General features: G+C 42.7%; 2 protein-coding genes across 2 annotated transcripts; both read left to right on the top strand.

Moving 5' to 3' along the window:
• The first annotated feature begins 2,181 nt into the window (after nt 1-2,181).
• Nucleotides 2,182-7,351, top strand: LOC118367262 (calcium homeostasis modulator protein 6-like). Its single transcript, XM_035750531.2, has 2 exons — nt 2,182-3,401; nt 6,455-7,351. Exons 1-2 carry the CDS (start codon nt 2,859-2,861, stop codon nt 6,890-6,892), a joined length of 981 nt encoding a protein of 326 aa, XP_035606424.1. The 5' UTR covers nt 2,182-2,858; the 3' UTR covers nt 6,893-7,351.
• A 132-nt stretch (nt 7,352-7,483) lies between these two features.
• Nucleotides 7,484-15,574, top strand: LOC118367261 (calcium homeostasis modulator protein 5-like). Its single transcript, XM_035750530.2, has 2 exons — nt 7,484-12,681; nt 12,941-15,574. Exons 1-2 carry the CDS (start codon nt 12,139-12,141, stop codon nt 13,283-13,285), a joined length of 888 nt encoding a protein of 295 aa, XP_035606423.1. The 5' UTR covers nt 7,484-12,138; the 3' UTR covers nt 13,286-15,574.
• Nucleotides 15,575-16,406: the final 832 nt, after the last annotated feature.

Below are 16,406 nucleotides of genomic sequence, written 5' to 3'. Positions count from 1 at the left end.
ATGCCTGACGGTAGTGAGAGGCCTATTGCATATGTTCACGACACTCACTAAGTTCACGACACACAGAGTTGAAGTGTGCCCAAATAGAGAAGAAGGCCTTAGGGATCATATTTGGGGTAATGAAGTTCCCTGACTACCTATATGGTCATAAGACCAATCCAAACTCTCAAGTGTCATTTTTAGATGTACTTTCCATTTTACCTAAGGACAGGGAAACTACCAAGGACAAGGGTTTGGCAAAAGTGAAGCACTTTGCACTTAGAGTGGCCTAACCATTATTGGGTGAGAAGGGATGAGCTCACTGTAGAAAGAGATTGTGGGTTATGGGGTATGAGAGCGGTGGTGCTGGCTACTGAAGGAGCTACATGAAAACCACTGGTGCATGGTCAAAATGAAAGCTCTTGCAAGAAGCCACTTTTGGTGGCCCAGGTTAGACTCAGACATAGAAGACATGGTAAGGGGATGCCAGGTGTGTCAGTCTAATAGACATAGAACCTTGCACCAGTGCATCCTTGGAAGTGGCCTGAGCGAGGCCCTGGCAGCGCATCCATATCAATTTTCTCAAAAGGGAAAGCACCCCGTTCTTAGTAGTTACGGATGCATGCTCACGCTGGCCAGAAGTAAAGTGTATGAGTAGTACCGTAATTTCCGGACTATAAGCCGCTACTTTTTCCCCACGCTTTGAACCTCGTTTATGGATTTTTTCCCGCTTTCACAAGAATCATGCCGCCAAAAAACTGACCACCGTCACATAATGTGACGTAAATCGAGCGCGCTCAAACTTCCCATCATTCTGATTACGGTAGTCATTTTGTCACCCTCATCATGGCAAAGACACTGAGAAATGCATATGATGCAGCTTTCAAGTTGAAGGCGATCATTCTGGCTGTTGGAAAAGGAAATAGAGCTGCTGCACGGGAGCTTGGCCTTAATGAGACGATGATAAGACGTTGGAAACAGCAGCGTGAGGAACTGACTCAATGCAAAAAGACAACAAAAGCTTTCAGAGGGAAGAAAAGCAGATGGCCCGAACTAGAAAATGAGCTTGAAGACTGGGTCAACACACCGAGGTGTTTCAACTGTGCAGATCCGACTGAAAGCCAAAACAATCGCCACCGCAATGAAGTTTGAGGATTTTAGAGGTGGATTTTCAATTCTGAGGCTATTCAACTCCGACACCGAAGGAGATGACTTCAGTGGTTTCAGTGCACAGGAGGAGGAAGATAGTGACCAATGACTTTCTTGATAGGCTACTGCTTACTGCTTATTTTTTTTCATTTTTCTTACAAGCCGTTTCGTTAAAGCCTATTTATTTTTGTAACAAGCCGTGTTTCGTTTAAAGGCTGTGTAAAGTTCATTTGTTTCAATGTACCGGTAGACACTTGCGGCTTATAGACATGTGCGGCTTATTTATGTACAAAATACATTTTTTAAATTTTTTATTCAGTGGGTGCGGCTTATATTCAGGTGCACTTAATAGTCCAGAAATTACGGTACTTCAGCTACAGCCACGGCAGAGACACTCCGGGGAATGTTCTTCCAGTTGAATGGAATCCAGTAGGCTCTGTATCATGCAGCTTCAGATGGCGCCCAGTGCGACTTGTACAGAATCTAAAACAGGCTCTAGAGAAGGACAAGTCATCAGGACGGTCTGTACAGCATAGTGTGGACAACTTTCTGTTTGCCTACAGGAATACGTGACATGTGGCGTATTCCTGGATGGAATGGACTCCACTGGTCCATCCACAACTCTGCTGGAAAAATTCCAGCAAAGTTGTTCCTAAAACGACAGGTTAGAACAAGGTTATCACTGGTTAAACACAGTTTTTCAGCTGGCATGCAGTCGTTGGGACAAACAGTGCTTGTCCGAGATTACTTGGGAGTAGAGCGAAATGGGTACCCGGGGTTGTGAAAAGGGTACTTGGTCCTGTAACCGACTTAGTGCAGACTGAGGGGAAATTGTGTAAGACGTATGTGGGTCAAATGATGATGCAACACAATGAAAGAGAAGACCTGAATGTGTCAGAGTGGAACGTTTCTGATTGGGACTTGGGAACTACGACTGTGACAGGCACACATACAGAGACACCGATTGTGCCAGGCCGTGTGCCTGAGGGCCCAGAGCATCGAGAGGCCAAAAAGAGTTAGAAGGCCTCCGGACCAATTGGATCTTTAAACAGGTTGTATATGAGTTGATAAGTGAAACTGTTTTAGAAAACCCATGATGTTCATCAAGGATGTTTTCAGAGGAAGTGAGAATTTGTGGAGAAGTGTGGTGTATTGAGAAATGTGTTCATGAGTTTAGAGGAAGTCACAGTGATGCCCGAAACGTTGGTAAATATCCATTCAATTGCTGGGAGATGACACGTGGAGTGTCTGAATTTCTTTATTTTGATAGCTTAATGAGTTTAGATGTAAAAATGGTTGCAAATAGTCAATGGGATTTGTATGCAGGGGTTGAGTTATTTGAATGAACAAATGATAATGCGGTTTCCGGTCTTGCATTGAAGTGTTTGGATTAGGAGATGAAAGGGCGGTAAAAATTCAATGATGTATTGGAGAGTTGGGCTGAAGACACTGTAGAGAGTAGTCGACTAATGTGTTAAGGAGAACATTAAGTAAATCTGTTCCGTTTATTATAAGTACGCTTCGGAGTCTTCAGTAAAAGAACCCAGCATTTTAGGATGCAACAGTATCGTCCATCAATAAACTGTAGCCTAGTGAAGCGAGTCACACCCTGAGTTGGAGGCGTGCCAGAGAGGACAGGAGAACTGAAAGTATAGCTGTCACGTCAATTTATATGGTTCCCATGACTTGCTATCAGCAGAAGTGCCTGTGAGTCCTGTGCGTCTGGAAAGATGGATATGTTCAAAACTGTTCTTAAAATTGTTCAGAAACAGCAGACTAGTCTCGGGTTTGGTTTAGTTGCGTTGTTAACTGCAGGCGGGGAACAGATATTCTCGTCAGTGGTGTTCAAATGTCCTTGCGATGGCTGGAACTTTTCCTACGGCATGGTGTTTCTCTTAGTGCCTGCTCTGGCACTGTTGGTGTTAGGTTACGTCATGAGCAATAAAACATGGAAATTGTTTACAGGTTTGTGTTTACGCAAATCCAAATTGTGTCGTTTTAAATATTTTTGCGCCTGTGGGGTGGTCTTCTTTCAGATCACCACAACCGCAGTTGTTGCACCTGTGAGTTGGATTGCAGTCGCTTTGCTCAATGGCAATTACTTTGAATGCGCCATGACTGGTATCAATGTAACTGTTTTCACCAACCACCTTTGCGATGGGAAGAGTCCGCAGTGCCAGGATGAACTTTATAAATTCCCCTGTAGGAGTGCCACCCACATGCCACAATCTGACAGCAATGATGTGCTGGCAACCCTCCACGCTGAGTCGCAGGTGAGATAATATTCACACTAATAGAGCCAAGTTATGGTTTGATTTATCATTTTTTATCATATCTTCTTTGCCCCCACACTTCAATATGTTTTAATTGGCTATCTTTGTTTTTGTCGACGGCCTGTTGGAGTGTAGGTGATTAGACTGACAGGTATCAGGTTTCTGCTAACAGTAATTGACACCCCTGGATGTGTTCTGCCAGCTAAGGGAGTTGTATATTTTGAAACTGAGCCTCTGATATTATGAAGTACACATTTTTGCTTTGAAGGCATTTGTTGCATCACATTTAATTTGGAAATTCCAACATTAAAATTCCACAAAGCAAAAGTTCCCCAAAGCATAGGCTACTTCCATTGTTATAAAATAGCAGTTCTTCTTCAGTCTATGTATGACTTGTTCTCCTTAATGTACAAAACTTCCCAGTTTTTCCCCTATATTAATGTTTTCAGTGTAAATTTAAAGGCATAAATCAGATATAAAGTATGTAGAAAAGATAATGGAGCCCCCATTTATTTCGATAGAATGTTTGAGTCACTCCGATAGCATAAGAACACGGCACAAGCCCCATGACAAAATGTGTAGAATTGCACGAAATTAGCTTTAAAACAGTAAAATTGTTTCTCTGCGGCCAAGAGGAGGGCCTCTAAAATGTATGGTCGGAGATCTCACCATTGGCCACACCCACTGCCACGCCCTCTCCCCTATGCTAACTTTGCCGCTGCTGAAAAAATTCCTAAGGGAAACACTGCTTCCTATGTAAAGAGGTGATGGATGAATTGCTGACCAACACACACCTCTGAAATGAATCTACTGTTCCTTATACAGTATTTTTTTTATTTTACTAGGCAAGTCTGTTAAGAACAAATTATTATTCTCAATGACAGCCTAGGAACAGCAGGTTAACTGCCTGTTCAGGGGCAGAATGACAGATTTGTACCTTGGGGGTTTGAACTTGCAACCTTCTGGTTACTAGTCCAATGCTCTAACCACTGTGACTGGAACGAATTGCAAAAATCGCTGAAGTTGGAGACTTTTATCTCCCTCACCAACTTCAAACATCAGCTATCCGAGCAGCTAACCGATCGCTGCAGCTGTACATAGTCTATAGGTAAATAGCTCACCCTTTTTCACCTACCTCATTCCCATACTGTTTTTATACTGTTTTTATTTATTTACTTTTCTGCTCTTTTGCACACCAATATCTCTACCTGTACATGCCCATCTGATCATTTATCACTCCAGTGTTAATCTGCAAAATTGTATTATTCGCCTACCTCCTCATGCCTTTTGCACACATTGTATATAGACTGCCCATTTTTTCTACTGTGTTATTGACTTGCTAATTGTTTACTCCATGTGTAACTCTGTGTTGTCTGTTCACACTGCTATGCTTTATCTTGGCCAGGTCGCAGTTGCAAATGAGAACTTGTTCTCAACTAGCCTACCTGGTTAAATAAAGGTGAAATAAAATAAAATAAAAAAATAGGCTACCCTGCTGCCCCAGTATGCTTCCCAAATACATTCTCCTGCTATATTTATAGATATGGTTTGAGTATGAGCAGACAGAGTTCAGTGTGTCAAATCGGAGGGCATGCTGTCCGGTCCTCTGGCAGTCTCTATGGGGGTGCCACAGGGTTCAATTCTCGGGCCGACTCTTCTCTGTATATATCAATGATGTTGCTCTTGCTGCGGGCGATTCCCTGATCCACCTCTACGCAGACGACACCATTCTATGTACTTTCGGCCCGTCATTGGACACTGTGCTATCTAACCTCCAAACGAGCTTCAATGCCATTACAACACTCCTTCCGTGGCCTCCAACTGCTCTTAAACGCTAGTAAAACCAAATGCATGCTTTTCAACCGATCGCTGCCTGCACCCGCATGCCCGACTAGCATCACCACCCTGGATGGTTCCGACCTTGATTATGTGGACATCTATAAGTACCTAGGTGTCTGGCTAGACTGTACTCGCCTTCCAGACTCATATCAAACATCTCCAATCGAAACTCAAATCAAGAGTCTGCTTTCTATTCCCCAACAAAGCCTCCTTCACTCATGCCGCCAAGCTTACCCTAGTAAAACTGACTATCCTACCGATCCTCGAATTCGGCGATGTCATCTACAAAATGGCTTCCAACACTCTACTCAGCAAACTGGATGCAGTCTATCACAGTGCCATCCGTTTTGTCACTAAAGCACCTTATACCACCCACCACTGCGACTTGTATGCTCTAGTCGGCTGGCCCTCGCTACATATTCGTCGCCAGACCCACTGGCTCCAGGTCATCTACAAGTCCATGCTAGGTAAAGCTCCGCCATATCTCAGTTCACTGGTCACGATGGCAACACCCATCCGTAGCACGCGCTCCAGCAGGTGTATCTCACTGATCCTCTCCCTAAAGCCAACACCTCATTTGGCCGCCTTTCGTTCCAGTACTCTGCTGCCTGTGACTGGAACGAACTGCAAAAATCGCTGAAGTTGGAGACTTTTATCTCCCTCACCAACTTCAAACATCAGCTATCTGAGCAGCTAACCGATCGCTGCAGCTGTACATAGTCTATTGGTAAATAGCCCACCCATTTTCACCTACCTCATTCCCATACTGTTTTTATACTGTTTTTATTTATTTACTTTTCTGCTCTTTTGCACACCAATATCTCTACCTGTACATGACCATCTGATCATTTATCACTCCAGTGTTAATCTGCAAAATTGTAATTATTCGCCTACCTCCTCATGCCTTTTGCACACATTGTATATAGACTCCCCCTTTTTTTCTACTGTGTTATTGACTTGTTAATTGTTTACTCCATGTGTAACTCTGTGTTGTCTGTTCACACTGCTATGCTTTATCTTGGCCAGGTCGCAGTTGCAAATGAGAACTTGTTCTCAACTCGCCTACCTGGTTAAATAAAGGTGAAATAAAAATAAAAAATGAGCAGAATACTGTATGTGGGCAATTATAACTGTGACATTAACTCAGGCATTCCAGGTAAGGGGTTAAGCAGAATAGTTGAATATTGTGTGGAATATTTTGGTTTTGATTTCAGGTCCTGGGTTGGCTACTGATCGCCTCCATCATGGTCTTCAACCTCCTGCTGACCTGTGTTGCCCGGTGTAACTCCCCAGTCAGCTACCTGCAGCTGAAGTTCTGGAGGGTCTATGCCCAGCGGGAGAGCGACCTGCTGGAAAGCTACACGGCAGATCACGCCGAAAAGCTTGCAGAGAGGAACCTGAAGAGCTTCTTCCAGCAGATGCCTCCAGAGCCTGTCACGACCCCACCTAACCAGGCCTGGGAAAAGATCTCGTCCCTCTACAGGTTCAGCACCAGAGACCACTACTACAGCATCCTGCACAAGTACGTGGAGAAGTGCCAGGACCCTGCAGAGGCCAGGGACCACAGGATGTCATCTGTCAGGTCAGACGGTCCAGACACTGCTAATCCGTCTGTGCTCACCTTTGTGGATGAGGGCAAGATGATGCTGTGAATGGGCATGCATATGATCATAGGAACAGCGGTGACAGCATCACTATCATGACCTTATCTGTAACCATCCTCATTACTTTTTGCGTCAAAGTTATGACTCATTATAGAGGATTGTTGTCATGATTATACTCTTCGTCATCATCATGATTATCGCTGTGCGTCAGGGGATTTTTCAGTAGAAAAACCAATCCCATCTGATTAACCACTCTCAGGTCTTTGCTTCAATAACAATGCTTCCCAATTTTATATTGTGCTCAGAAGGGATTTTTATTTATTTTTAAATAGTTGATCGTACTTTCTTTCTCTTTTACTTTTCTGTTTAGTATTTTTATGCTCCTCAGACTTGGCCTACATACAGGTGGTCTGTGGCATTAAACAGGAAACGCATGGTCTGGTTCTATTAAATAAGGAGCAAGTTTGTGCACTGCAAAATACTTTCAATAAAAGCCTTTTAACAGTGTACATGTAGCATCTTTATGACGGTAACCCACAATAATATTCAGTTTGACCTTACAAGCTCGGTCTCCAAAGTATTTATGCGTTATTGTTCTTTATATTATTGCACTGTAGACCGACCATTTCCACAAGTTAACTGCGATGAACATCAGCTCTGAATTGAATGCAAACTTAGCGTAATTGTTAGATTCGTATCTCTGTGTAAAGCTTAAGTAGTACTAGTCAGAGATAGGCAGTATTTCTGTTGCATGTATTTGACATACATATTTCAATTACATTTGTGTATTACAGTGGGGCAAAAAAGTATTTAGTCAGCCACCAATTGTGCAAGTTCTCCCACTTAAAAAGATGAGAGGAATGTAATTTTCATCATAGGTACACTTGAACTATGACAGACAAAATGAGAAAAAAAAATCCCGAAAATCACATTGTAGGATTTTTAATGAATTTATTTGCAAATTATGGTGGAAAATAAGTATTTGGTCAATAACAAAAGTTTATCACAATACTTTGTTATATACCCTTTGTTGCCAATGACAGAGGTCAAACGTTTTCTGTAAGTCTTTACAAGGTTTTCACACACTTGCTGGTATTTTGGCCCATTTCTCCATGCAGATCTCCTCTAGAGCAGTGATGTTTTGGGGCTGTTGCTGGCCAACACAGACTTTCAAATCCCTCCAAAGATTTTCTATGGGGTTGAGACCAGGAGACTGGCTAGGCCACTCCAGGACCTTGAAATGCTTCTTATGAAGCCACTCCTTCGTTGCCCGGGCGGTGTGTTTGGGATCATTGTCATGCTGAAAGACCCAGCCACTCTCAGGATTTTGCCAGGGTTGTTCCGGTTTTGGTCACTAGATGCCCCCATTGTGCTTTTTGACCCTTTTGTTTTCCCCTTGTTCCCAGTTATTATTCGCACCTGTGCCTCGTTTCCCTTGATTGTATTTAAACCCTTAGTTTTCCTCAGTTCTTTGCTCTGTGTTTGAATGTTAGCACCCAGCCCAGTGATGCTGTGAACATTTGTTTCTCCAGTTGGATGCTCTTGTGGTACTCTGTTTTTGGTTATTTATTTTTGATTGGCTTTTGAGGCTTTTTTCTGCTGTACCTACCACCTTGTGGATTTACCTTTTTGACTTGGAGGATTACCTTTTGTTCTCTTGGAATTACATTTGATGTTGTGGATTTTTATTTTTGCCTGAACTTTCATTTTACTTTATTAAAACACCGTCTCAAGTACTGCTGTGTCTGCCTCTTCTTCTGGGTTCTGCCGACTATTCGTGGCTCAGTTTGCTAAGTGACTCTTTCTCACACCGGAGACCTGGGTTCGTAACCGGGTCCTGACAGCCATGTTTCATCTTCAATGCCCTTGCTGATGGAAGGAGGTTTTCACTCAAAGTCTCACGATACATGGTCCCATTCATTCTTTCCTTTACACGGATCAGTCGTCCTGGTCACTTTGCAGAAAAACAGCCCCAAAGCATGATGTTTCCACCCCCATGCTTCACATTAGGTATGGTGTTCTTTGGATGCAACTCAGCATTCTTTGTCCTCCAAACACGACGAGTTGAGTTTTTACCAAAAGTTATATTTTGGTTTCATCTGACCATATGACATTCTCCCAATCTTCTTCTGGATCATCCAAATGCTTTAGCAAACTTCAGACGGGCCTGGACATGTACTGGCTTAAGCAGGGGGACAAGTATGGCACTGCAGGATTTGAGTCCCTGTCGGCGTAGTGTGTTACTGATGGTAGGCTTTGTTACTTTGGTCCCAGCTCTCTGCAGGTCATTCACTAGATTCCCCCCGTGTGTTTCTGGGATTTTTGCTCACCGCTCTTGTGATCATTTTGACCCCACAGGGTGAGATCTTGCGTGGAGCCCCAGATCGAGGGAGATTATCAGTGGTCTTGTATGTCTTTCATTTCCTAATAATTGCTCCCACAGTTGATTTCTTCAAACCAAGCTGCTTACCTATTGCAGATTCAGTCTTCCCAGCCTGGTGCAGGTCTACAATTTTGTTTCTGGTGTCCTTTGACAGCTCTTTGGTCTTGGCCATAGTGGAGTTTGGAGTGTGACTGTTTGAGGTTGTGGACAGGTCTTTTATACTGATAACAAGTTCAAACAGGTGCCATTAATACAGGTAACGAGTGGAGGACAGAGGAGACTCTTAAATAAGAAGTTACAGGTCTGTGAGAGCCAGAAATCTTGCTTGTTTGTAGGTGACCAAATACTTATTTTCCACCATAATTTGAAAATAAATTCATAAAAAATCCTACAATGTGGTTTTCTGGAAAAAGAAATCTCATTTTGTCTGTCATAGTTGAAGTGTACCTATGATGAAAATTACGGGCCTCTCTCATCTTTTTAAGTTGGAGAACTTGCACAATTGGTGGCTGACTAAATACTTTTTTTGCCCCACTGTAAATACATTTTTATTTGTAACAAGATACTTCAGAGAATGGTATTTTGTATTTTCAAAATAATAAAAATACATTTTTTTCCCAAAAAATGTATAGCGGTTCACAGTTTTGTGTCCCAATATCACCCCAAATTTGCTGCATTGGTATCAGAAGTCTTATGGTGTGAGACCATGGGAGCTGTTGTTGGATCAGTGGAAGAACTTGAAAGAAAGTTGAAGCACAAGTATTCACTTTAAGTATGAGGTTATTGCAGTGAATTTGGTCCAAAAGGGGATAGTAAACTTGACTTTGAAAGGGAACAAACACACTATGTTATTGCCACACTGTCACTGCACTCACTCTCATTCAGGAAGTGGATCCTGTGCCTCGACTTTCTTTCACACACCTTTTCACCTCCTCCAGCACATCTGATTACGTCACGCTCACAATATTTGAGGTAACGGGGCCACAAAGTCCCGAAGACAAACATATAAACTATAAAGATAATTTGGAAAAATCCAAATAACTTCACAGATCTTCATTGTAAAGGGTTTAAACACTGTTTCTCATGCTTGTTCAATGACCCATAAACAATTAATGAACATGCACTTGTGGAACGGCCGTTAAGACACTAACAGCTTACAGACGGTATGCAATTAAGGTCACAGTTATGAAACTTAGGACACTAAAGAGGCCTTTCTACTGACTCTGAAAAACACCAGAAGAAAGATGCCCAGGGTCCCTGCTCATCTGCGTGAACGTGCCTTAGGCATGCTGCAAGGAGGCATGAGGACGGCAGATATGGCCAGGGCAATAAATGACAATGTCCGTACTGTGAGACGCTTAAGACAGCGCTAGAGAGAGACAGGACGGACAGTTGATCGTCCTCGCAGTGGCAGATCATGTGTAACAACACCTGCGCAGGATCGGTACATCCGAACATCACACCTGCGGGACAGGTACAGGATGGCAACAACAACTGCCGAGTTACACCAGGAACGCACAATCTCTCCGTCGTTGCTGAGACTGTCCGCAATGGGCTGAGAGAGGCTGGACTGAGGGCTTGTAGGCCTGTTGTAAAGGCAGGTCCTCACCAAACATCACCGGCAACAACATCACCTATGGGCACAAACCCACTGTCGCTGGACCAGACAGGACTGGCAAAAAGTGCTCTTCACTGACGAGTCGTGGTTTTGTCTCACCAGGGGTGATGGTCGGATTTAGAGTTTACCGTCGAAGGAATGAGGGTTACGCCGAGGCCTGTACTCTGGAGCGGGATCGATTTGGAGGTGCGCTGCCGTTTGCCTCCTGCATCTGCAATTGGGTTTCGCCTTGTGCCCTTATAGCACTCAGAGGCCTTTTAGGGTGAGGAGACTATAGCTTCATCCTGTGTGAATTGTAGAGCACAGAAACTCATCACAGGCTTCTATAGGAAGTGGGAGAGGAAACCCTTCTCTTTACCAACCACTAACTCAGAACACATGTTTGATCTGCCCTCTTCTCCTTTTTCTGAAACACTAGTAGGTCTTATGCAAGTCTAATGTAATGTCTAGCTAGCTATATGATTGCCTATGAAACTGTTGTGCTCCGTGTTATATTTCTGGGTATGCACGACATGCATCTACGTGAGCTTGCATAGCTCAGTATGAACATTTTTGCAACTGCTTATGAATGCACTGCAGCTTTTGTGCCGAAATACCACGTTGCGTCGTGTGTGCGGTGTTTTGTGCATGAAAGGGAAAAAGAGGGCGAGAGAGAGCAAAGAGTGATTTCATATACTGTATAATGTTGTATCTGGGTCAAGCTGTATGTGCATTTAATACAGACAATAAATCATGGTGCTGAAATCACTGTGCTGAACTGCTCAAATAACTATCCAAGTGAATCTGGTTAAAGTGAAGTTTTTGATTTTTGACAGACTGCATTACCCCGTGGCTGCTTGTCATATGACATCACTCTGAGAGGACAAAGGCAGCTGCATGGCCTGAAGTAAAAAAACAGATCTGCAGGATCTCAGCCAGTTTAGTCACTTTTGTTTTATTACCTACGCCTAGGAAAGGAGGGGGGAGTGGGAGAGAAGGACATTTAGAAGGAAGAATCAAGGTGGGGTTTGAGAGTTGGAGAATACAATCTCATTGGATTAAGAGTTCGGACAAGGGTAGGAAAGAGAGATAAAGTGAGGAAAAGAGGGAGGAGTTGGTGAGAGAGGAAGATTAGGCTCTGAAGAGCTTCAGTGTGTTTGTGTTCAGACAGCACAGGAAGTGGAGTGAGTGTTGGAGACGCAACCCGTTGCGTCTAAACTATTTCACTGCCTTATTTTTCCTCTTCTAAATCTTCAATCTCTGTGAGTTATTTTGTTTTTTGCTAAGCGTGCGTGAAAACTCCTTGTCGACACCATGGATAACTTCCAGACCGTCCTGCGCTTTTTCATGAACCAGAAGGCCACCATTGGCTACAGCTTCATGGCCCTCCTGACCATCGGGGGAGAGCGGATCTTCTCCATGGTCTCCTTCCAGTGCCCCTGCAACCACGACCAGAACTTTACATATGGCCTGACCTTCCTGTTGGGCCCAGGCCTGGTGCTTCTGGTGCTGGGTCTTTTCTTCAGCAGCAGGCTGTGGCGCCTCTACAGTGGCTGTTGCCTCAACCCTGTTAAGCTCTGCCCCGGTGGCAACTGTTTCACCTGCCTCAAGGTGTCTGTCAAAATCTTCTTCGGTGCCTGTGTGGCCCCTATCATGTGGCTGTGTGTGGCACTGTTGAACGGGACCTTCTACGAGTGTGCCGTCAGCGGGCTGGATAATAACCTGGTGCTGGATATGTTCTGTAAGAACAGGACTTTGATGTGCCGGGAGGAGCTGGCCCGTGTGCCCTGCAGCAAATCCAAGCTGCCCAGTGACTTGAACATGGAACTGTTGCTTATGTTCCGGGCTCAGTCACAGGTGAGTGAGTGCAAGCAGCAGTCAGACCCTGTTTGTGACTTTTGTACGGTGGAATGTCATATTTTTCAATGTCATATTGTACAGCTGCAAATGCTGGTGCGAGTCGTTGATATACTTTACTATCTGTAATTCAGTTGACTGTAAGCAACACTATTGAAGTTTATTATAAACAATTATCATTATTATTTTTAAAAACTGTTGGCATTCTTTATTAATTTTATGTGAGCGTGAGTTTTGGTTCCTGGTTGTACATCTGCAGGTACTGGGCTGGTGTATCATCACCATTTCAGCCGTTCTAGGGCTCCTCGGGACCTGCTACACCAACTGCCGCTCGAAGGTGAGCTACCTGCAGCTCACCTTCTGGAAGCACTACGTAGAAAAGGAGAAGGAGCAGTTCGACACATTCTCTATGGAGTACGCATCCAAGCTGGCCGAGAGGAACCTGAAGAGCTTTTTTGAGAACCGTGAACCGGAAATATTCCCTTTCCCCAACCACAAGGACTGGGAGGAGATCTCAGGCCTTTACACCTTCTCCAAGAGTGAGCAGTACTATAGCACCCTGCAGAGGTATGTGGAGCGTGATGACCAGAGACTACTGCCCTGACAAAAGACCAGTCATGGAGCTGGACCACGGCACAGAGAGAGCGGTGGATAATGGCATATAAATGCATATCCATATTTCACGAACACTAGATTGGGACATTGTTTGACACTTTTTCTATTGACAGTGTATGAATGATAGTATATCCTATTTGTTTTACCTTTTATAAATGACATGCAGTATATACTATTGGTTTAACTCACAGACTGAGGAGAGGCGCTGTTTCCTGCATTTCCCCCAAAGCACTGACATCTACACAGAACACCATTCAGAAGGTGACACGGCAGTGATTACCAAAGAATGCAGCCATTGCAGAAGTGGTGAAACAGCAGGGCTTCTTGTCTGATTTGAAAAAGTCTCCTCTGCCTCTCTTTGACATGCCTTTGAGGCATTTCATTCACTTTACTGGTCGATAATGGTAGGAGAGATATTGTAGTTGTTTAGTTTTAATATGGAATTTTGAATGTAATATTACACCACGATAGAGTTGTAACATGCAATTTGCTTGAAATGTTTACACAACTCAATGCGTATAGAATTTTGTCAACTTGAGCACAACCTTAAAGTGTCTTTCTATGATGGTACAAGTGAAGCAGCTCACTTTATGTTGCATGGTAATTTGATAACTAGTCTTGTCCAAGCAATACGTTTTGGTCTGCCATTACTGCCTTCCTGTTCAGCTATTAATGTCAATAGTAGTCAGTAACTCACAAATGAAGAGGTAATAAATCATGTATGACATCTTCTACAAAAGATTTAGTGGCCCCTGTTTTGTGGCCCCTCCTCTCCTTTCTAACATCTGTAAAACCATGTAATGTGTAAGCGCTAAATTAACCTGTACATAGAACCTTATTTGTACATGTTGCATTATGCCTGATTAAACCATTTCAGGGTGGTGAGTTTGTGTGTAAAACCTGTCCACGTTCCACCGTGTTTGACTAAGGGGAGAATGCAGCCATATCGGTGTAGTTGCAGTGCCTTCAGAAAGTATTCATACCCCTTGACTTGTTCCACGTGTTGTTGTGTTAAAACATTTGTTAAACATATTGTTTCTCACCTGTCTACACACAATACCCCAAAATGACGTGTTTTTATGCATTTTTGCAAATGTATTGAAAATGTAATATAGAAATATTCAAATTGTCATAAGTATTCATACCCCTGAGTCAAGACTTTGTAGAAGCACCTTTGGCAGCGATTACAGCTGTGACTTTATCTGGGCAAGTCTCGAAAGTACCCACCTGGATTGTGCATCATTTGCCCATTATTTTCAAAATTCTTCAAGCTGGTTGTTGATCATTGCTAGACAACAATTTTCAGATCTTGCCATAGATTTTGAAGTAGATTTAGGTCAAAACTGTAACTTGGCCGCTCAGGAACATTCACTGTCTTCTTGGCAAGCAAGTGTAGATTTGGCCTTGTGTTTTAGGTTATTGTCTTGCTGAAAGGTGAATTAATCTGCCAGTATCTGGTGGAAAGCAGACTGAACCAGGTTTTCTTCTAGGATTTTGCCTGTGCTTAACTCCATTCTGTTTTAGTTTTTATCCTGAAAAACTCCCTAGTCGTTAATGATTACAAGCATTAACCATAACATGATGCAGCCACCACTATGCTTGAATATATGAAGTGGTACTCAGTAATGTGTTGTATTGGATTTTCCCCAAAGATAATACTTTGTACTCAGGACGAAGTGAATTTGCTTTGCAACATTTATTTGCAGTATTACGTTAGTGCCTTGTTGTAGACAGGATGCATGTTTGGAATAATTATATTCTGTAGAAGCTTCCTTCTTTTTACTCTGTCACTTAGGCTAGTATTGTGGAGTAAATACAATGTTGTTTATACATCCTCAGTTTTATCTTATCACAGCTACAGTGACTGGGTGTATTTATACACCATACAAAGTGTAATTAACAACTTCACCATGCTCAAAGGGATATTTGTCATTTTTCGGTACCCATCTATCAATAGGTGCCCTTCTTTGCGAGGCATTGGAAAACCTCCTTGGTGTTTGTGGTTGTATCTGTGTTTGAAATTCACTGCTCAACTGAGGGACCTTACAGATAATTGTGTTTCTGGGGAACAGAAATGAGGAAGTCATTCAAAAGTATTGTTAAACTCTTATTGCACACAGAGTGAGTCCATGCAACTTGTTTAAGTACATTTTCACTCCTGAACTTATTTATGCTTTCCATAACAAAGTGGTTGAATATTTATTGACTCGAAGACATTTCAGCTTTTCATTTTGAATTGATTTGTAAAAAATTGAATAAAAACATTATTCCGCTTTGACACGATGGAGTATTGTGTATAGGTCAAGTCAGGCTTTAAACCAACACTGTGGAAAAAGTCAAGGGGTGTGAAAACCTTCTGTCACGGCTGGCTGAAGGACTGGACCAAGGTGCAGCATGGTAAGCGTACATTTGAACTTTATTTAAAAATGACGCCGACAAAACGAAGAACAAAAAAACAACCGTAAAGCTTTGGGCTATGTGCCCTGAACAACTACAAAGTTAACTTCCCACAAAACAGGTGGGGGAAAAGGGTACCTAAGTATGGTTCTCAATCAGAGACAACGATAGATGATGTCAATTAGCCTATCAGAAGCTTCTAAAGCCATGACATCATTTTCTGGAGTTTTCCAAGCTGTTTAAAGGCACAGTCAACTTAGTGTATGTAAACTTCTGGCCCACTGGAATTGTGTTACAGTGAATTATAAATTAAATAATCTGTCTGTAAACAATTGTTGGACAAATTACTTGTGTCATGCACAAAATAGATGTCCTAACCGACTTGCCAAAACTATAGTTTGTTAACAAGAAATATGTGGAGTGGTTGAAAAAACAGTTTTAATGACTCCAACCTATGTATATGTAAACGTCCGACTTCAACTGTATATAATCTTGGTATGAAACTCTTCATATGCTTTTTGCAGATGAGGCCGCTATGAGATCTTCTGTCCTGACATGTCTCCATTTATATACTCCATTTAGCAATGGTGAATGAGTTTCTCAGTTTACGTTGTGTGTCCATGATGAGAATTTGATCATCTCAGATATCAATATCAGTTTCATATCTTGAAATGTAACTCCATTTGAATATAATATTAAGCAGTGATATTATC

The sequence above is a fragment of the Oncorhynchus keta genome, chromosome 34 (genome assembly GCF_023373465.1).
Source record: "Oncorhynchus keta strain PuntledgeMale-10-30-2019 chromosome 34, Oket_V2, whole genome shotgun sequence".
In the NCBI taxonomy this organism is placed as follows: domain Eukaryota; kingdom Metazoa; phylum Chordata; class Actinopteri; order Salmoniformes; family Salmonidae; genus Oncorhynchus; species Oncorhynchus keta.
The sequence above is the reverse complement of the archived record's forward strand: the minus strand, read 5'-3'. Positions and strand labels throughout refer to the sequence as shown.